A 22,725-nucleotide genomic window follows, 5' to 3' on the forward strand; every position below is an offset into this window, starting at 1 on the left:
ATAGCAGGGTACTTTACTAGGGTCATGAAACCCCTCAGGGCAATCTCATCTCCCCCACCTCCGCCCCCTGGGGATGGGACAAACTGAAGACGCTCCCTCCAAGAGTGAAAACTTACCCAAAGAAATGCCAGCGGCATGATCCAGGAAATCCCTGGCACGGCAGCTGCTGCACTTCATCAGCTCATGCTGGATCTGGGTTGGCTGGTGCACAGCTGAACACAGCATTAACACGGCATAAAGATGTGCCCCATGCCAGCTGAGAAAGAGGGAGCACAGGCCAGGAAGCATGGCTGCAGGAGAGCCAGCCCTGACTGGAGCGTGCCCTGGAAGAAGCAAAAGGGGAAGAGCAACATTTTGCTCTTCTAACTTGAGGCTTGGAGGAGCTTTGCCATTGTGGGGCTAGAGGCATAACACCAGGGAATTGCTGGCTTGGAGCGGGAGTGTCGAGAGATGACAAATGCTTCACTGGATGAATCAAGACAACAAACTATGAGTCCGTTCCCACAGGTGTAGGGCCCTAGGGGTGCGTCAACAATGGGGCAAAGTGATGCCTGATAAGGAAAAGTAAGAATTTAATGGACTAACCCTGATGGGCATAATGGTGAAAGCCCACTAAACTGTTTTAAAGTAGGCTACCAATTTTTGAGAAAAAAGACCACTTGTGAGGACGGGGCCATCTAACTATCTGATGGCACTTGACCTGATCGGATTATAAGACTGGGTGGGTGCAAGGGGAGGCAGAGCCCTGGGGAACAATGTGATGCTTGCAGGTGCAGGTGAATACCATCAAAGTCCTCCCTTCTTATCTAAAGATCAAAATGTGGTGGGCAAGATAGAGGATGTACCCTGCTAATATGACCTAGTCAGGTCAAGCTGTCAGGCCCAATGAGCTGATGCTTGGAAAATCAGACCCCTAAGCCTCAGCAGCACTCTCAGACAAGGCACAGCTGCCTAAAGTTTCCTTTGAATTTTGATGGAGTTACATATCCAACGTAAAGAGTGCTTCCCTACATTTTTACAAATTGAAATTGAAATTACTAAGTACCATACAATTCTACTATAAAATATATCTTCATAAATAGTAAAAGTTTTTAAATAAATAGAATGCAAGAGCCAAAACCATTATCTCCTATAAAAATTGTTCAAGTGCCACATAAACAAAGAACACTGCAGATGTCATTGTAAAAACAACTAAAATACCCATAAGAGAAAGTAAGGGCTCCTTTATCGTTGTTGAAATTTGTTACTAGCATATGACTCCTAGTGATTTTTTGTGTGATGAATCTTAGATACTAAAGACTAAGGTAGTTTTGGGGTTTTTTTTCTAGTTTTGTTTTGGAGCTCATTATTTTTTATTTCTGCAACTTTTGCCAACATATTAGGCAAAATTTTCATCTCAGATTCAGTCTTTACTTCTGTCTCTTATTTTAGGACTCTCAAAGCCTACTATCTTGTTACAAGGGAATTGCCATAGGCACAGGAACTGCTGAAGGCTGTTGCAGGACTGCTTTCAAATAAGCCCCTTACAAGCTAAGGCACTGAACTGTGTGGGGCCCTGGGAATGAGCAGTACAGGCAGGTGCTGAAGAAATCCCAGGCGTTACTTTGGCCAATAATGAACTTAAACAGGTTACCATAACTTAAGACAGGTCCTTTGGCTCTCCAGTATAACTGAGAGGAATGACCAGGGCAGCACCTTTAGGTGTTTCTTGAATGGGGCAGGGCAGGGTGGAGGGTGAAGGCAGAGCCACAAATATAGTCAGCTAGTAACCAACTGCAGTGGTGGCTGACTGTACTGCTGGCATTGGCACCATGCAAGCCAGCGCTGCCCTCCTGTGCCTCTGCTCTCCAGTTTTTCTGAGAGCTTCCTCAAACCCTAAGACATCTTGAAATTTGTATAGCACAGAGATGGTATAACGCTCAATACACTTTTCTCCAGCCTGTAATTTCTATACTTTTATTTAAGTGCAGTTCCAAGCATTCTACTTCTGACAATGAGGGGCTACATATTTTTACACTCTGATAAAATATTTGAAACATATTCAAGCAATGAAAAAATGCCTTGAGTGGACAAGAACAGTTTTATGGTCCTGAGAATTATAAATAAGACATAAAGCCCTGTGCTCCTAGGTTATGAATTCAGTTGTAGCCCTGGTCAGCATGATCAGTAGTTTATTACATCCATTGGCTGTTTAGTTTCAGAGTGTATAAAATTTGGGTTAATGGTCTAAGCCCACTTACTAGCAAGTCCACAAAACAAGAAATGATGGCTTGCATTAATTAGCATCTGTTTGACAGATTCACAGTAGCCTAATAAATAAATAAATACAAATTAAAAATATATATCACCCTTTCTTCTTTTAGATGTGGTCCTTCTAGAACAGACGCTAGGGTTTAATGAGACAAAGTGTGAAATACACTACAATGTGCAAGAAACTAACATACAGAAAACCAGAAGCAGTTCCAATTACTATTTTGACATCACAAAAATGGAAGCAAATGGCAAGCAATAATAGGCATCTTAAATCAGAAATAAAACATGGCAAAATATTGCACACTGATAGATTGATACTGAATGCTGGTGACATTAGTATAGAATAAATATATTATGAATACATTCTGGAAGAAATATGTTATTTATATGAATTCCTACTAGTACCATAGTTCAGTTAGTTGCTAGGTCTGGAGCCTAGAGCAGGGGTGGGCAAAATACAGCCCGCAGGTAGACCTTTGCCTGAGGCAGGTTCCTTGGATCCTCCTGACCCAGGTGCCATCTGGCCCAAGGGGCATCCCACCACCCCCTGGACATTCAGTGGGGCTGGGGTGGCTCTTTAGCTGGATTCTAGACAGACCAAACAGCACTGGCTCCTGGCTGTTGCCACTGCTGGCCCCAGCCCCATGGTACTAGTATGGACCAGTGTACACAGCCCCAATGCTGGCCCACCCCACACCCTCTCCGGACTCTGCCTGGAAGAGAGAACCAGCCAGAACCCATGACCACAGGCCCGACTCTAGCCCACCTCATGCCCGCTCTGGACCGCTTACCCATTTTGAGTAGCAGCAGCAGCAGTAACAGCTGGGCAGAAGCTGCTGCTCGTCATGGGGGAAAATTGTCCCTCCCCTTCACTGCTGCCAGGTCTGCAATGGCACCACTGTCCTGGCTGGCCAGTCTGGTGGAGGTGGTGACAGTGGTATATAGGAGCTGCAGGGCAGCCCAGGCATGGGCTCCAGGTGGCTGCAGCAAGAAGGACCTGGCAGCAGTGAGGGGGAGGGGCCACTTTTCCCCCACACAAAGCAACAGCTTTTGCCTGGCTGCTGCTGCTGCTTAGCATGGGCAAACAGTCTGGAGCAGGTGCAGGGTGGACCAGGGTTGGGGCTGTGCATGCAGATTTCAGCTGGTCCACTCTGGCTGGAGTGAATCCGGAGTGGGTGTGGGGAGGGCCAAGGTCAGGGCTGAGGCTATGCACTGTTGGCAGCATCAGGGAGGATCCGCAGGAAGCACAGGCTCCAGGTTGTTGTGGGGGTGTGCTGACTGGCTCCCAGCAGCTACCCAGAACTGCCTATTTGGCCCACAGGCCCACATAATTGCCCACCCCTGGCCTAGAGGTATGATCTTTATTTACTGTATACATTTAATCCCTTTTTAAATTTTTTCACAGGAGTTTATATAGGAACAAGATATTTAGGAAGAAAACAAAAGTTCCAAAATAGAAGAAAGCTAAAGCTTCTAGAACTTCTAAATAAATATTACTATAGAGTGTTTTAAATTTTCAATAGTGAAGGACAAACATGGCAGTATCCAGCAGAGGCACAGCACAAAAAAAAATTGATTTTTTTATATTGTGGATATCAAGCAACAAGATGTTTTTAAACTGCTCTGGGTACAGAGAGTATTCTGTTTTTTTAGGCACACTGATATGTTGGCAAACTGACTGAAGTAGGAATGAATTTACTCAAAGATATACAGGAGGTTCTTCAGTATATAAAAAGTTTGCAAGACTGTGATGGACTACAAGTTTTATTGTGATGTTTCTCTGTTTGGATTGTTATATTATTGTGTGACTCAGTTTATCTCAACAGCCTGTGTACACAGAACAAATGGTTAAGTGCCAGGTCTGAGTAAGTGCAGGACAAGATAAGATGGACTTTTAGCATCAAGAAATATCGATAAAGGTGAGATGACACCATACCCAGGGGGAAATGAACATGACAACAGGAGAGCAGACTGGGGAAAGCAGAACAATGGCCAGAACAGTCTGGAGACTGAAACAAGTTGAGGAGCTTTGGGGAACTGGAAAGGGAGCAGCTGAGTATTGCTGGGGGTGCTTAGGGCTGTGCAGCCTGGATCAGGGTCAGAGGGACTGCTTAACTCCTTCAAAGGGGGAAGAGAACCTTTTACAGAATCAAAGGCCACCCAGCTAATATCTTTACTGAGGAGATGGTCTACTGTGATACTTGGAACGTTGTGTTCCTGTGAGTCCCCACAACAAGTCCCTCTCTCAGAAGCAGAGCTAGATACTAGGTCTTTGAGTGTGGCCACAAAGAACCACAAGGATGAGGGACCAAAAGACCAGGATACCTAGAGTTGGAAGGGTGCCTGGGCTCTTCGCTTCTCTAGAAGCCACCCCTTTTAGACCAGGCAAGGTGATGGTGGTCATGCACAAGCATTCCCCAAGAGGCCACTCCTTGACAAAGACTATTTAAAAAATAAGAAAAATATTAAGGATGGAGCCCTGTAGTTGATTTGTTTCACCTTTCCCTAATACGTTTATTACTTAGAGAATGTATATCCCTGACAAGTTTATTACCCTTTTCAACTCATCGATCTTAGTTTCAGTCGCACTGACTTTTCTTCCTCTTCCTCTGACTCTCCTGTTCCTTTTACTACTGAATAAAATCAATGAAAGAAAAGATAATAAACCCAAGACAAATTCAAGTCACAGTTTTAGGAACTTTAGAAAAATGTCAGATTCATTTCTGTTCAAATTCTGGTTGAATGCTGTAATTTGGTTCTACATTTCATATGTGCCTAATAAGCACATCTACACGAGACGCTTACTGTGGAGCTGACTAATTAGCTCCACAATAAATGTCTCATTATCTACACGTGCACTCCTATCACAGCACAGGAAATTAATAAACTTCACAGTAGGGTAGTACTTGTATTTACAAATACTAACTTGCTGCAGAGTTTTTTTTTCATGCACACTGGTATACATGGAGACACTAACCCAGGTGGATGGGGCACAAGGATACTTCAGTGCAGGGGCTGCCTGCTGGCTAGTAGGGCTGTGACTAACTTCGGTAGCCAATTCAATTCGGAGGAGATTCGGCCCCCTTTGTCAAGCTGAGGAAGCATCTGCAGTCAGTGTGTGTGCTCTTCCTGGATGGAATGAATGGTAAAGAAGCCAGAGGCTGGTCTGCATGCAAGAAAGCCAGTCAGTGAAAATGTAAATTGAGGTGTCAGGGGGTGAGAGACAGGCTGGGAGGGAGTGGGGAAGGGGGATGCAACAGGTAAAAGTGGGGAGGTACCTGGGGAGTCAGATGTTAGGCAGGTTACAGTGCGTCAAATCCAATATCTATATTGAGTCCATGAGTTTTTGTTTATAGGAGGTTGATGAAGTGAAGGTCGTAGGCTCATCTGTGAAAAGTGTTTTGTAAATTCCATTTGAGAATCAGGGCTGAGAGATTGGTGAGAGAGTGGTTTGCTTGTGAGAAGTGTGCCCCCACTTGGTGTTTTTGTCTTTAATAGATGTCTGGTGTGTATTCATCCTGGTGCGCAGTTATTGCTTGGTCTCTCCTATGTATTTTCCATCAGGGCATTTGGTGCACTGGATGAGATATATTACATTTCTGCAGGTGCAGCTGTAAGATCTAGGAATGCTGATGGTTCTGCTGTGGGGTGTAGTAATTGTGGGGGTACTGGAGATATGTTGGCAGGTTTTGCATTTCTTGTCATGATATGGTCTGGATCCATTTGGTATGTTTTGGGCTGTAGGACATCTCCTTCTGTTGATGAAGTTACCGAGGCTTGGTGCTTGTTTGAATTTACAAAACAGATGTTGTAGACAACCCTACAAACTTCACTTCATAAGTCTACTGGATACAAAAACTCATGGACTCAGTATAAACATTGGATTTATGATGCCTACTATAACCTGCCTGACATCTGACTCCCAGGTTCCTCTCCACTTTTACCTGCTACATCCCCCCCAACCTGTCTCTCACCCCCTAACACTTCCATTTATATTTTCACTGAATGGCTTTCTTGCCTCCAACTTCTTTACTATTCATTCCATCCAGGAACAGCACACACACCAACTCTAGATGCTTCCTCAGCCTGACAAAGAGTTTTTAAACCCGAAAGCTTGCTAAGATACATTTCTCAAAACATTCAGTTGGTCTAATAAAAGATATCACATCTACTCAAAAAGCCTTGCCTGCCTGTTCCTTAGACCAACACAGCTACAACCAGAAACCCAGTCAACACACACAAGTGACACAAGTTTTGCTTTTAACAGTCTGAGGTGCACTTTCACAGAAGCCCCTGCACCTATCTCCTTGAAACCTGGCAGACTTCAAGACTTCAAAAGGGGCTACCATCCCTGCTGTTTTCATCCCGCTCTGCCTTAACACACAAACATGACATGAGTTTTGCTTTCAACAGTTTGAGCGGCACTTTCACAGAAACCCCGGCACCTATCTCTTTGAATCCTGGCAGGCTTCATGACCTCAGAAGGGGCTGCTGTTTTAATCCAAATTTGCAAACAAATGACAAAGTTATAGGTATTCTACTGATTCCCCATTATAGTTTATGGCCGAACTGCCAAATCTTTGAATCTGATTCAGCCGAATCAAACTGAGGCAGTGAATCGAATCACCAAATTGAATCACTGTCCCTCCAAATCAGCTGAATCTGAATTGAATAGTTGCTGCTTCACACAGGCCTACTGGCTAGTCCCACACTGAAGCACCGCTGTGCGCCAGCTAGCTCCTCTGCAGCACATTAAGCTCAGTTGAAGCAGCCCCGGACTTGGAGGCTGATCTCTAGGGTCCTGTTCCAGCCACAGCTGCTCCAACCAGACTCCATGTGCTATGCATGAACAAACTCCAAATCTGATTGTTCTAGAGTTAATAGGTCCCAGGCACACATTCAAATGGTATGCCTGGGAACAAAAAACTCCAAAGCAAAAGCTCTGGGTGTAGATGCACCCATTATCATCCACATTGGTTTATTTGTACTTAACACAAGCCTATAATCCCACCCTGACATCCTAACTGAAGGAGTTATAGAGAAAATATAGGAGTCATGCACAGAAAGGTAGCAAAACCCAAGGTTTTGTGTTCAGAAAAATGGGTAAATTGAGCCAGATGCTATTTTATGATGTGTTGTGAGCTTGGGAAGGTCACGTATCCAGATTGGAGACATTATCCACCTTCATAAAATGCTGAGAGTTAAAGACACTATTTAAAAGAAAAGTGTTGTTGGAGGGGCTCAGATACCATTGTGACATGTGAATTTATAAAAATCTAAAGAGAGAGAAAGACTACCTCCCTGGGGAAGAAGAAAGATGACATGATTGTACCTAGGAAAGAAGGTAAAAATAATAAGGGATCAAAATGATAGGGTCAAATTTGTGATGAACAAGAACAGGACTTTATATTTATATATATATAAATTAAGACAGGATATTTCAAATGTGCTGTAACTGCACATTGAATCTTTGTTTGCAATATACTACCCATCACTTTTTATACAGAATTAGAGACTTTTATTAGGTCTCTTTTCTTTTATTCAGCTCACTTCAGAAATGATAAAGAAACTATTAGATCTGCTTTTTACAGAAATACATTGTAGTATGAAAGTTATCTTTACAACTGTATAAGATGACAATTACTTGGAGACTGCACCACAGAAAATGAATAAATTAAACTTTCCCTATAAATTCTAGAAACCAACAAAAGAAGATACTTCTGTTGCTTTAACTCCCTAATCATTTTACAAAATTAAATGATAAGGAAGCCAGCTTCTTTTAATCACTTGGGCAAACAAACCAAATAAACTGGCTCTTATTTCTACTATCTGTAGAAAAGAAAAAGAACCAAATAAATTTTACTGGAAAAGCAGTCTTTTTTTGTTTTTTTTGACTTTTCATTAAGAGTAATGGACAGCACATACAAAGCATATGATGACTGAATTCTGCAGCAACTGTTCCCTTCATGAGTGAACTGAGTGATTTCTTATGAGTGAATTATGCAGATCTTTTCTTACTAAATACAATAATGGTCATTACAAACCAATTCGTGTCCTGCATATCTTACCTTAAATATAAAAGGAAAAGGTAGCCATGTTGCAATTAGCTTAAAGTGGATACTAGATGCTTTGTGTAAAATCTCTCTCACAAGTACACCCAAACAACTCCACTGACTTTCAGCGTAATGAAAAGAAGAAGTTAGGTGCGATGATTGTATTACATATACATAAGCAAAGCTGAAAGTCAGTGGTCATTATATAGAAACAGACTAGATCAAGATGTATGCATACATGCAGACATACTCCAAAATTCAGGTGAGGTTGAAACATTTCTTATAGAAAGGGAAAAGCAAGAACTAGAAATTTCTTGCTCATGTTTCCTTTTTTTTTTCTGGATCCCCAAATCTGTTTGGATATCAGACAGATATGGGTGCCAACCCATTTTAGGTGTGGCTAGAATTTTACGTCCTCTTCATTTGTTTTAGAACTTGCTACCACATCTTTCCCTGTGGACAAAGGAGCCCTTTCAAATGGGAAATGTTTTAAAGGGCAGTACCTGGTATATTCTGGCTGTTATGCATGAAGGAGCTGAGAAGATTCAAATGCAGAAACCCACCCCCAACTTCAACGCTAGAGGAAGGAGTGTTAAAGTTGGAGGGAGTTTGCTGCATTGGAATCACTCTCAGCTCCTTCATTAATAACCATTAGTAAATGTCAGCTGATGCCCTTTTAAACATCCCTCTACCAAAAGGGCTCCAAATATTACTGGGTCCACACCTTTGACACCAGCACTGAATTACTGCAATGAAGTCTGATGCTATTACTTAAAACCACTCCAAAGAGCAGATAGCCCCGAATGCAGCAGATCACTTATTAAATACTGTTTCCTGCAGGAAACTAATTATACTCAGTACTTGCTTTAGATGCCATCTGATTTCCAAATGAAACTTCAGGTGCTGGTTTGGAGGTAGGAAAGAAGGACAGGGTAAGGGGGATAAGTATTCCAAGAAAGACTACCTTTCTGTTCTGAGAGAAAGACCTGTGATATCAAGGCAGCTATCCTCATCTGAGGTGTCTGAACTGAACATTGTTACCTTGAATGCAAGTAATTAATGGGAAGATGTCCTTTGCCGCTATCATTCACTTTTCTTGATCCACCAGAGCCCGGATCAAGTGAGCATCGGAGTAAGCTACAAAAGTCAACTTGTTTTCCCATGGCAGGGAGAACAGGAGAATGGGACAGAAAATATGGAATATTTTGCTTTGAAAGGGAGATTTTAATTTCCCTGTCAAATTAGAAATTCAACTGCATGTGAAATTTTGTACAAGTATTCAAGCATCCACACACACAGTAGTGATAACCATGCGATACACTGTCCTGATTGTGCACCTGACTGCTTCACACACTTTGTTCACTAATATGACTGCATTGCAACATTTGCTTAAGGGCAATAAGGGTGAGTCTCTTGTTGACAATCTCCATTGGAGTTTTTCATGTTGAGGTAATCTGAAACAGAACTGAGTTGACATAGCAATTTTGCAAACCTTCTGGGTATCTAATAACCTATGTTTGTGGCAGCCATCTTGGAATCCAATATGGCTACCATGACAGAAATATTACAATTGATCTCCTTAGTTCATACAATGCTGGTTTGGTCATTGGAACTAATTTTCTAACTCTAGTGGGAGCTGAAATATTGACCAAATGTGAATTCATGACAGCCAACTTGGATTCCAATACGGTGGCTACACACACTACCTGCCAGATTGGCAACATGACTTTTCTGACATGGGTAGACCACCTCTACATGAAACACACTGTTGCTGCTTGTGGCAATGAATTGCTTAAGACAACAAAATCTAGAGTCCTCATTGGTCAATTTATACCCTACTATTCTGTTCTATTCTGCTGCAGCATTCTGTTAAGGAACCATCACTGGCACACACTACAGCAACCAAGCAGCAGTCCTAACAGTCACTAGGATCAGCTCCAAGAGGAGCTAGCTGCCCCTGACAGAGACTTGCAAAGATTTAGGCCTCCTCCACATGTGCAGATAAAGGCACAATGGGATCTAATGCACAGTTTACACAAACACACTTCCTGCCCCTTTTGACTCTTCTCCTCTCAGTGGCTCTACTGTATCTAACCTTTATACTCTAAAATCAGCCTGAACAAGAATGTTGAAAAAACTTTCCTTTTTCCTTATATTAATAAGTGGGAAACAAGATGGTTCCTGAGAATTGCACTGTCAACTAGAAAGATATTCAATAATTTCAAATCCAAGGCCTTTCGCCTGTTCTAAAGTTCATAGGAGGATGTATTTCTGCTTGTTCAAACATAACGAACCATGAAAAAACTTCCTTTACCACTATCCACTATCTTGTCTGGAAACACTTCTTAAAGCTGAATTGTGAACTGTTGCCATCTGAGCTGGCTATCTCTATCTGCTTGTTGTACACTGCCCTGAAACGCATTGGATTGGGATTTTTTTGTTCCTTTTTAGTTATGTCTATTAATCATGTTTGAAACAATTACATCCACTTTTGAATACTTTCATTACCAGACAGCAATTAGAGCCGAGCAAATAATTTATTCAACTAATGCCACCTTTTTTGGTTTTGTTCACAATTTTTTTTATAAGCAAATGATTTGTGTCTGGAAAGTCTGCTAAAATAACTCACTGAATACTTTCTGTGACTGATTGTCAGCCTGTAGATCATTCATGAGCAGTTCAGTGATCTGGGAAATTGGAGCGGTGTTGGTTAGTTCTGACTGAACACAATTTAGTTATCAACTCTGTTCCTTAACTAGAAATATCATAAGTTTTAAAGAGAATAATGTTTATTGGGAGAATACTTAAATTTTACAAGTTCAGTCATTGCTCTCCACAAGTGCTTAAAGCTGGGCTGTTTCCATGCTGTGGATGCTAGTAAACTTGTTCACTACAACAGCTGGAGAAAATGAATACAAAAGGGATAGAAACATATCAAATGCAAACTCATATTTATTTGATATTCACAAAGAAAATAAAGCATTTGCTCAGCTCTGATAACTATATTGTAGCACTGTGAATAGGTCACATATTGGTAATCCAAAAATTTAAATCTAGAAGGTATATTCTATGTTTATGCTTTCTGGATGGGCAGGCATTCTAACAGGAATTTCACTAAAATGGTATTAAATATAATTATATATGAATAAAATATCACAGCGTTCATAAGTCCATAACAATTCAGTACCAAAGTATTCCTCGTTTACTCTCTTTACCTTACAGGCAAGGTTCTGTCTCCTTTCCGCCTGTCCATCTCTCTCTGAGGAACAGGGTACCAGCGAAAATTAAGTTTCCAGTTAAACCCGCCATATGTCATGTCTGATCCAGCCATGTATTCAAAAGTATCATCGCTTATCACATCAATGATTGGGCAGACAACAGTTTTTCTGTAAGAAAAAAATATTCCATTTTAATAAGACATTGTAATGTTAATGCCTATTAATATGCTATAACACTGCTTTCTAATGTAGTCTTTCTAGCTTCAGATCAAGATATAACTGCTCATATATATTGAAAACTGTATTGTATAAATTGTATGTAATTCTAGCTGTCAGTCTTTTGGAAACCTTGTTTCCCATTTCCATTTACACAGGCCTGCACCCACTAAGTTTCACTCCAAGGTTAAACCCCAACTTTCAAACTTTAAATGGAGGCTACCAGGTTTTAGGACTAACTCAGGCAAAACAAGATTACTCAGTTTCCATTCAAATCCATTGAGATGATGCAGGTTCGCTATAAACTTCAGCATAATTCACTTGGATATCAGCTGTCCAGCATGAACTTCAGTGCTAAAGTAAAATCTCACACTTTCTAATTCACAAATCAATACTGAAACAATTTAATTTTCATTTCTGCACTTATTAAAGTATCATTCAAGAGCTTTTGTACATCTTGACATAGCCCAGGATGTTGTTACCAAAATCACTCATTTATTTTCTATCCAACTTCCGCATGTTCACAAACCACAAACTCAGAAACTTATTCACACACAAGATATGTGTATTTGCTCGTAGATGGGTGGAATAACAAAACCATTCCTGAAATACTGAATCCTAGCTAAAGAGAAGAAGGGTAATTGTAATTAGACTATGTGGAAATAACCCTCAGTTTTGCTTCTGGGTTGCCAACTGATCTCACACCCTACTTCAAAGATTTAACTTTTCTATAAGGTGCTATTCATTGCAGTTACGTCTCCCTTGAGATTTTTTTTTCTACTATGCTCAATTTTTAATTAGTTTTATAACTTGTAATTTTTTTTTTTATAACATAGGGGACATAGAATTTAGGTTACAGAATAAAAACATCTAAAAGAGAAGAGTCTTAATGAAAAAATGGAACAAGAAACTATTAAAATAACACTATATAAAATACCATACTTTTTCCAAAAAATCCCTGAACAATAGGTACATACAAACTATTATATGCAGTAAATAAAAGTAATTCTAATAGGCTATAGCCAGAAAGATATAACAGCTTCCTTTTATTTTTCTTTTGTATTATTTTCTTTTTCTCCAGTTTTTACCCTAACAACAATCAAACCTTACCTTAAAAAGGAATGGTTATTGTTTAAACTAATTTGGTTTGGTTCAGCTGCAATTGATGTTATGCCCCAGAATGATGTGGTCACTGTCTTATGATACTAGGGGAAGACCATCAAAGCAACTGCAAATGTAAATATGCTACTAACATGGAGCAAACAAGGCACTAGCCATGGGCACTGACTTAGGTGGAGGAAAGAAGGCACAAAAATGGATGTCCTGTTTGGGGTGTCATTCTGTTGCCAGTAGCCTGGCTGCAGCTGCTGCCCCTAGCACCACCACCACCCAGGGCACAGAACCGCCCAGTTGTGCCTGTGGGAAGGTATGTCACTGACTCCTTGCATCCTCCCACAAACAGCTGCTTCTACACAAATACTCTATCCCCTGCTTTTTCTATTCACAAAACCCCCTCAGCTCCAAACATGCAGAAATTCAACTATATTTCTCACCCCAACAGCAAAATTGAACCAACATAGTTAGTTTCTCCCCAGACATGTACACAGTCTCCTTTCCTATATCCTTAATATCTCCCCTCATCTAGCCCCTGCTCCTTTCATAACATAAGTAGCACTTTTTACTTATAGATGATATGCATCTGGGGGAAAACTAGAAACAACAGCCACAAACTCCTGGAATATAGTTTCAGGCTGAATATTAGGAAAAACTTCTTTACAACTAGACTGTCAGACTATGGAATAAGCTTCCCCCCCCAGAGGTGGTCCAATCATCTGCCCTAGAGGTCTTCAAGAGAAGACTAGATGGTCACCTGGCTGGGACTGTCTGATCCCAGATGTCTTTCCTTGCTCATGCAAGGGGCTGGACCCAACGATCCTTTGGGGTCCCTTTCAGCCCTACGATTCTATGATTCTGTGATAAACTCAATTAATGTTGTGAAGGCTACATCCCTATTTTAACAATTTTATGCTCCTTCCCACTATCACCAATCATTCTCCAAGTAAACAGACTCTCTACCCATCTTTGATCCCAGCAGCTGCTGAAGTAATGGATTCCTGCTGTTCTTCTGATTTATTGGTCATGGTGCACATTTTGCAGAGATTATATGTGGTCCATCTCTGGCTACATGCTTTATAAATAGATAAAAACAGGGTCTTTTTTGGCTTTGGATATGTCTGTGTAAGTATACAAGCAGAGCTTATATATGTACTTGCATGAGCATGCACACCCACACACGCACACCCTCCACCCTGTTGTTTTCTCATCGTAAGTCATAAGGGTAAGAAAAATGCTGGCAGAACAATGATAAAATATGATTATAATGTGGATTTTTCTCTTATTTGGGATTATGGATCCACTCGCACATTAAATAGATGGGTACAAGATTCATCATGATATTAGAAAACTGGATGAGGGTAAATTTCAGCTACCTGTGAGCTCACCAGCAGACAACAAGACACACTGAGTACAGAAGGGTAGTCATATTCAAGCATGCATGAACCAAAAAAGTTGCAGGTTAGTTGTGCCCAAAAAGACCTCCATGGACATATGCCATGGAAGAAAAGGGATAATGTATTAACAGTAACTATTTCCATCAACACTGACAGAAACCCTGTAAAAACAGTGTTAAAATAAAAAAAAAAAATTAAAAAAATATTTGCCACAAATTGAAATAAATAAAAAATCTAAAATCTAAAGCAGAAATAAAAAAATGCTCTTTGGCCTGATGGATTAGCCTTATTCTAAAAGCATGTTTTTAAATCTAAGGCATAAGCACACTGAAAATACAGGCTCATAATGAAACCCTTAACTTGAGCAGCATAGCAGGCCTTTCTATCACAAAGTAGGACATAAAATCTCAAGTCCTTACCTGTCTTCCTTTATTCTTGCCAGCAGGGGCTCAAGCCACCCTAAAGTGCATTCACAATGTGCATCCAAGAAAGTTATGACCTGGCCCTTAGAAGCGGCTGCTCCTCTTAGTCGAGCACGGATCAGTCCTGACCGTTGTTCCATCCTAATAATTTTTACTGGCACTTCTAAATTTTTCACATAATTCTCTAATGCGGCCTTCAGAAAATCTGTCAAATGTAATTAAAATAATAAGAAAAAACACTTCTTCAAACTTGAATCAATAACCAGAAAGAAATCAGAATGGAAATGTGTGGTTAATGCATTTTGCTGGTCACTCCAAGGGTAACTCCTGGACAATATTCTAATGCATAAATATTGAAAAGACTAAAGGCTCTGGAAGCACAAGACAAAAAATACAGTACGAGACATGCTTATTAATCTTTAGAAGAATCAGAGCCAAGACACAGAGGCTTCCATAGAACTCCACTCGCATTCTGGGGCGGCACGACAGTTCTCATTAAACAACTCCTCTGAGAATACCATGTAAAGAGAAGTTTTCAGAGGAAAAAGTCAAGATTCATTTCCTACAAAGAGCACCAGGCAGTCAACACTGAATGTACACTGTTTACCAAAACATGGTTTCAAAAATAACTTTTGCTGTTTTGTTTGGTGTTGAGATTCAGTAGCCAAACAAGCTCAGTTTTAATAAACTTCTTACGTGTCTGACAACTTAAAAAATGTAATACCATGCTAATACACGAGAAAGAGTTCCCCTTGCTGTCTACCATAGAGGAGAGAATGAGGACTGAAGGAGTGAAGCCAGCATGGCAGAATTCATTCTTCTTCAACCCCCCTAAGTCTCTCAATATTTCCACTTGCAGGATGACTGTTTGAGAAGTGGGGCTTAGAGAGCTGCCACTCTACGCAGCATGGTCATCACAAACAGGAATATTTTGGTGAGTAGTTGTGTGAATAGGGAGCTGATATAACAAATGTTACAGTTAGATCCCTGTCCAAGGTAGCACATGCTGAGAGTAGAAAAATAAGGGCAGTACAGTTAATAAGGAATCCAGATTTCAAGAGGAGTGGGAGGAATCTGGCAGCATCTCCAGTCCCTACAGGATTTAGAAACTGTGTTATCTGACTGCTACAGGGCTACCAAAACCTACCACCTGAGGAAAGCGTTTGGCAAACACTGCATAGTACACTGCAATGAATTTTCTGGGTCATCTGTCCTCTTCAGAATGGTTTTACCATAAGTTGGTTCCATAGGCTGCCTCTACACAACGAGGCAAAGGAATGATGGGATCTAATGCACAATTCACACAACTGCATATCCTGCCATCCCACACATGCATGGCAAGAGGTGTGACTGAAGTGCAATGCAATTTAATGCATGATCCCACAATGACAGTGCAGGGGTAGCCTGATCTCAGGCTCCCCCTGTACCAGCAAGAAGGAGGATCCTGAGACTGGGAGCACCATGCACCACAGTGGTAGGGCTCCCAGCTGCATAGGCACCCCCCGCACCCCAAAAGCTGGAGGATCCCCACTGGAGCTGGTGATTCCCACAACCCTAGGCTGGGGACAACAGCCGAGGTGGAGGATCATGGTTATCCTCTAGTCCTGGAGATTTCCTGCATCCCCAGAGCAGAGGGACTGTCCTGCAGGAATCCTCCAGCCCCAGAGGTTTCCACGTACCCCGGATCCCTAGGGATAATAGCCACAATCCCCAGGGTTTGGGGATTTCATGCACCCCTAAACCTTAGAGATTATAGCTGCGATCCCTATGGCCTGGTGGGGGGTGAGTGGGGTTTCATTCGGCATAGTGCACCCTTGCGGGGAGACCCAGCTGCATGTGCAAATTAAAGTCCAACAGCAACCAGCTATAAAGTTAGTACAATTTTTCAAAGTCTAACTTTATAGGTGGTTGAAACATTTTATTGTGCAATAGCTACTCTGCACATGTAGCTTGTCTCCAGGTCATTGTGTAATTTAACCAGTTAATTGTGCAATACCTGTAATGTGTAGAGGGGTCTTAGTCCCCTATATCCGGCAGCTGTATAGAAATAAACCCAGAGCCAATTCCAGCTGCGTGCACAATTATGAGAGGTACTGTTATGCCTGAATTAACTAGCTGCTGCATTCTTTTGTATTCAGCATTAAATAGCTTAAACATTATATAAGGTGCAAGACTGTGAGAACATTTAAAAATGCATGCAATTCCAAATAATATCTTTGGCTTTTCACTAATTTCATGTTGGATATTAAATTTTTGGCATTTTGTAAGGAAAAAAGAATGTTAACAATGTCAGAGGCAGTTTCTGTAACTAAAAGCTGCTTTCTCTATAAAGAAATGCTCCTACAAGAAATCAGGCCCCCAAAGAAATGAAAACCACAATAATTATTTACCATAGAAAGAAATAGAAAGAAACCGCATCAGCTTCTTACATTCTAAAAGGTTTGAACCCCAGGAGTAAGCTATTTCCCTTTTGGAAAGAGCAATGAGTGGCAAAAACACGTAACACCATATTCTTACTTGCATTCTTCAACAAAGATATGAGATAATAAAATCAGTGTGCAGCTTATAATTAACTGATGCAAAAAATGAACTCACAAAAATCTGGATAACAGCTCTGGTTATAGATATGATTCCAGACAGTTTTTCAATTATTACTTTAGAAACGTGCACAGTTTAGCACTTCCCCAGATACATTAAAATATTTGTTATGACCATTTGTCCAAGGTCACTAAAAAGTACCTTTTTTTTTTCACTCCAGCTGCCTCTGAACCAAGTAACAATCACAGGCATCTTTGTTTAGACTTGGGTTTCAGATTTATCAATGGTTAAATGCCACTGACTTGTACAACTATTCTTAAATGTGACAGTAACAAAATATGTTACATTTAAATGTCTTTCATATTATCAGCAACTGCCCTCGATAAATTAGCACAAGAGGCTTACCTCTTTCACTGGCATCATCTACCAAGATGACCTCAGAAAGTAAATGATGCGGGGACCGATTTATAACACTGTAAACAGTTCGAAGCAAAGTACTCCAGGCTTCATTATGAAACACTATAACGACACTTGTATTTGGGAGCTCATCAGGGTAGACTTTTGTCTTGCATCTGCCAAAAAGAGAAAAGAAGGTTAATCTTCTAATAGAGTCTTCACTATCACCATCACATCACTGGAAGCCAGGCCCCAATATCACTGGACAACACACAATTCAGCTGGACATTAATTTCAAGAGTCCCAAATTATTAGACTCATAAAAACAGTGAATACTATATTCCTGCTAGAAAAGACATCACCAAAAAAGCTGTTTCCCAGTTTTGCCTCTTTCAGAACCATTTAGTCTCCTGCCAGCTGTTTCTTAGTGTACTCAGAAATCAACACTTAAAAGCTACATATGAGAAACTGCTGGATCTACCAAATGGAAAATTAGTTTTTACATCCAAGAAATAACACAACGCACAAAAACGTTAGAAGCAAAGCATCAACCCATTAATCAGGATTCTTCCCAACCTCTGTGGTTTGTATAAAACAGGACTAATTTTTTAAACCTTCCAGCTGTTAAGATTTCTTAGAATGAAAACACAAAAACTAAACTGTTTTATTTCTCACGTACCACTCACCCTTATATAAAACACACACCTAATTTTTAGAAGGCAAAATGTAGGGAAAAATAGTTTTCCAGAGTTATATCACCGTATATGTGATCTAGAGATAGTTCATCTGGTAACAGTGTTCAGGGACTATAACAACACAGTTTGTAGATCTATTTTTATCTATATGGTCTTGACACAGGAAAGCGCTTAGTAGGCAACCATCAATGCCTGGATCATGGTATACATGTAAGAGACAAAAAAACACCAAGACAGTTATTGCCCAGAGTGATGTTAGGTATTAATTCTTTCACCCCTTGGTACATGATCACAGTTGTCCTGAGACTAATTGCCATCCTGAAGCTCTTGCATGATTCAGAAAATCTGCTCAAGAGATTTTGTACAGAAGATTCATCGTGGGCAACCAAGGCCACATCAAAGAGGAAATCTCTCAGAATCAGTTCTTTCACCTCGGTTTTTGCTCTAAAACTTGCAATATTGAACAAGCCTCCATCTAATCTCATTCAAAGATAAATGCCATCATTGCTGTTCTTGAATGCATGAAGAAACAGGAATGAAAGGTAGATGTTAAAAACCACAGGGCCAAGATACACCCGTTCCACCCTTTCGTGGCTGTGAAAGGTGTTTGAGTCTTCGTTTTCATACACCACAGGTCCCTTCATACCTTGATGTAATGAGTGAATGATGTTCAACGGTTTGGAGGGACAACCAGTTTCTTCAGAAACGTAGAAACACCCTGTCTGTTGACTGTATTGAAGGTCTTTGTCAGACAGATGAAGGCTATATACAAAAGCCAGTTGGTCTAATGAAAGGTATAATTTTGGAACCCAGAGTTCTAGTTTTTCGTACGGCTATATACAATGGTATTCGTTTTTCTCTACGCTTCTCTTGCTGTTGCTTCACTGAAAATATCACAGTAGTGGAGTGAAAAACTCCTTGACTTTCAGAATAGATTCTTTCACCCAGATTGCAGCCTCAGGAGCATGATGCGAGTGACAAATTTTCTGATGACGTTCAACAGAGAGATAGTTGTCACAGTCACTTCTATCCACTTTGTTTTTGTATAATTGTACCAACCAACCAGCTTCAAAATCTTCTGGTGCTGCTTCCTCTTTCTAACAGAGAAGTATAACTTCATGAAGCTTTCGAAGTAATTCATCTTGGCACATCTGTAGATTTCAGCAGGCAAAAAGCTGTTGCTGGATGCCTTGTTCCCAGGAACTGATTTATAATGACTTTCTGCAAATCTTCTAACGTAACCTTGTTGTCCAAACCCATCATAACTTCTAACTGTGGTAACCCTTTGACTCTTTGTGTTTAATTTCAGTCTCACTGGAGTATATATAATTGCACAGTATTCAATCCAACACTCAAGTTCTTTTTGATGATCAGTAATGACATTTCTGTTTAAGCCTTTCAGCAGAGCTGTTTTCTTCTCGACTGAACCTATTGCTCATTTGATGCCTTCATATATTCCATGGCTATCAATGTGAAATCAAAACCACTAAAATACATACCTAACTGCACATAGGGGTTCAATGTTTTCTTCAATAGAGGTCTACACATGGTAGTGAGCTTTATGTTAGATAAGGTACATGTCACATTCACATTTGTAGTCTGCTCTTTGAAGCGTAACATACTCCTCTTTAAATATTTTGATTGTAATATTTTCTCTACATATTAGTTACCTAATGATATTTAGTTGCCCTGCACACTCTAACCATAGGAATGCATTTGGTCCATATAATTTTAGAAATCACAAGCCAAAGTGAAGGAATACATTCAAAACCACATATTGCAATACTTCTCTAACAGTAATCCTTGTCTAGTCAGTCCATCCAAATGTAGGAATATAGGAATTAGGATAATGGCAGTAAAAGGCAGTAAAGAAACATCAAATGGTCCATCAACAATACCTCTCCAACACCATCCTTAAACATAGCCTTTCTAAACATTTAAAAATATATATTTTGTTCAATGGCATAACAAACCATACAAATTAAAAATCATAACAGCCTACATATCTCCAGAAAAGAAATATAGAAAATTCCTCTGGTTTCCATGTTTCAGTTATAGTCTGTAGTATGCAAATCGGTACCTCAACTTTATGGGGGAAAAAATCTGATTGCTGGATATAGCTCTATAGTTGTTCATTATTGTTGGAGAGTAAAATTGAGACCCTAGTGGTTTATAAACAAGCCTTCTATTGAATGAGCCACAAAGGACTTTCCTTAGGTCTCATCCAGCAAGAATCATGCTAAACTTGTTTGGGCATGAAATTGTTCTTTGTGGATTTTACTGCCTCATATAATTTTGGAGAGCAATCTGTGAAAAAAACAGTAAAATTACATGATTGTAGAACAGCCAGCTATTCATTTCTTTAATGAACTCTAAAATCCAAGTAGAAAGAAAAAGCAGCACCGATGTGCATTTCTCAACCATTTTTGGGGTCTAATTGACCACAATGACAAATGTATTATGATTTAGATTTACAGAGTTTATAGGAAAGATGGCTTTACTGGATATCACTTTAAGTTATATTGATTGTTCAGCTAGAGAATCCCCAGAAACAGGACTCTAAGATTAAATATACACGTTCAAATGATCCAGGAGAATTCTTCTGGGTTTGTTTTCCTGGTAGGAAAACTTACCTGGAGACATCTGAAAGCCAAGTCCCTAAAGATCAAGGAAGCTGTGATGCTGACACTGTGCAGCTAGGGGCCCCCTAGCCACATCTCAGTCTGCTCCATAGGCCCCCTTAATCTGCCTGGAGATAGATGGCAGCAGTGCACAAAGAAGCCCTGATCAACTGACCTAGACTGCTCAGGGTCAGCCTGTGTCTCCCTGCAGCAAAACTGGGGATTATGAAGGGGGCATGTTTTCTTCCTGCTCAACTGGTGCAGTAAAACAACACACTGAGAGTGTCTACATGTGCACTTTAATGTACATTTGCCTCTTTTAATGTGCATCAAAGCATCACTTAAAAAACATGCTTTTTAGTTAATGCACATTAAAATAAGCTAACGTACATTAAGTGTTAGTTAAAAACCATGGATTTTTTTTCAAGTTAAGGCATAAGCACACTGAAAATACAGGGTCATAATGAAACCATAATGAGACTCTTAACTTGAGCAGCATAGCAGGCCTTCCCATGGTGAAATGGAACAGAACATAAAAGCTCAAGTCCTTACCCGTCTTTCTTTATTCTTGCCAACAGGGAGGCATGGGGGGAAGGGGGGTACTTTAATTAGTGACCTGCGCTAATTAAAAGAACGTGAGTGTCACATGCATTAGCATCTCTGTGCTGAAAAATGGTGGTGGGGCACTTCAAACTAAAGGTCATCAAACTAGCTTTAGTTGAAAGCATCCTGCCACCATTCTTCAGCACAGGAACGCTGGTACACATGATGCTAGAGTCTGCTGCAGCATGTTTCTTTCTGTGCTCCAGCAGACTTGTCGAGCCTGTTCCAATGTGCTAGATTTCCAGTGTGTTGGTGCAGGCTCCCTGCACGTGCATGGGAGCCCCATGGGTGTTTATACACATGCTCTGGGAGGCAGGGAAGCACTTCAGTGACTGGCTCTGAGAGCTGCTCTCATTAAAGTGCCCAGAGCATCCCATGTATCAGCATCTCTGCACTGAAAAATGGCAGTGGGGGTGTTTTAACTAAAGCTCATCAAACAAGCTTTAGTTAAAGTGCCCCTACCACCATTTGTCAGCATGGAAATGCTGATGCACGTGACACTGGAATCTGATGGATTCCAGTGCTGTAATTACAGTGCATTGGAGCAGCCTCAATGCAGGTATATAGGCACCCCATGCTCATTAGTTAGCATGCATTAAGACAGGCTAATGTGCATTTTCCTAGTAACTCACAATACAGCTACAATTAACTGAAGCACATTAATGCACATGTAGACATGCCCAGTGTCTCTTGGGGGTAGGGGAGGGTGGATAAGACTGAGAGCAAAGTACCCTGGGGTGCTGGAGGTCTGTGCAGCTCATCTCAGAAGGGAAAGTGTACAGATCACTTAACTTTGGTGGTTTCCAAGTTATTTTCCTTTCAGAGTTGTCATTTTGCTCTGGAAGAAAAATGCTAAAAGTGCTTTATGAATACACTTGTGACTTCTGGGAGAATAATGAAACTCCCAGAAGAAACAGAATGCCTGTACATGGCTGTAACAGGGAACTCTAGCCGTGTTACTAGAAAGCAGGGTGGCCCATTTAAGGCCAGATTCTTCAGAGCCCAGTCTGCCAACAGAGATGGGGTTAAGAATCATAGAATCAATAAGTCGGAAGGGACCTAGACAGATCATCGAGTCCAACCCCCTGCCATGGGCAGGAAGGAGCACTGGGGGTGGGAGGGGCCATAAGACCCCAGCCAGGTGCCTATCCAGTCTCCTCTTGAAGATTTCCAGGGAAGGTGAGAGCACCACCTCTCTGG

At 40.8% G+C, this 22,725-nt stretch overlaps 1 protein-coding gene across 1 annotated transcript in view; it reads right to left on the reverse strand.

The window, feature by feature from the left end:
* Positions 1-18,677, reverse strand: part of GALNT13 (polypeptide N-acetylgalactosaminyltransferase 13) — a 259,112-nt gene extending 240,435 nt beyond the window's left edge. The window contains exons 1-4 of the mRNA XM_019522794.1: positions 18,667-18,677; positions 17,616-17,782; positions 14,670-14,877; positions 11,522-11,692 (exon numbers count right to left, since the gene is read on the reverse strand). Coding sequence (XP_019378339.1) covers positions 11,522-11,692; positions 14,670-14,877; positions 17,616-17,782; positions 18,667-18,677 — 557 coding nt within the window. The remainder of the gene's footprint in view (positions 1-11,521; positions 11,693-14,669; positions 14,878-17,615; positions 17,783-18,666) is intronic.
* Positions 18,678-22,725: the final 4,048 nt, after the last annotated feature.

This window comes from Gavialis gangeticus, unplaced genomic scaffold, assembly GCF_001723915.1.
Source record: "Gavialis gangeticus isolate Ggan-Ray unplaced genomic scaffold, GavGan_comp1, whole genome shotgun sequence".
In the NCBI taxonomy this organism is placed as follows: domain Eukaryota; kingdom Metazoa; phylum Chordata; order Crocodylia; family Gavialidae; genus Gavialis; species Gavialis gangeticus.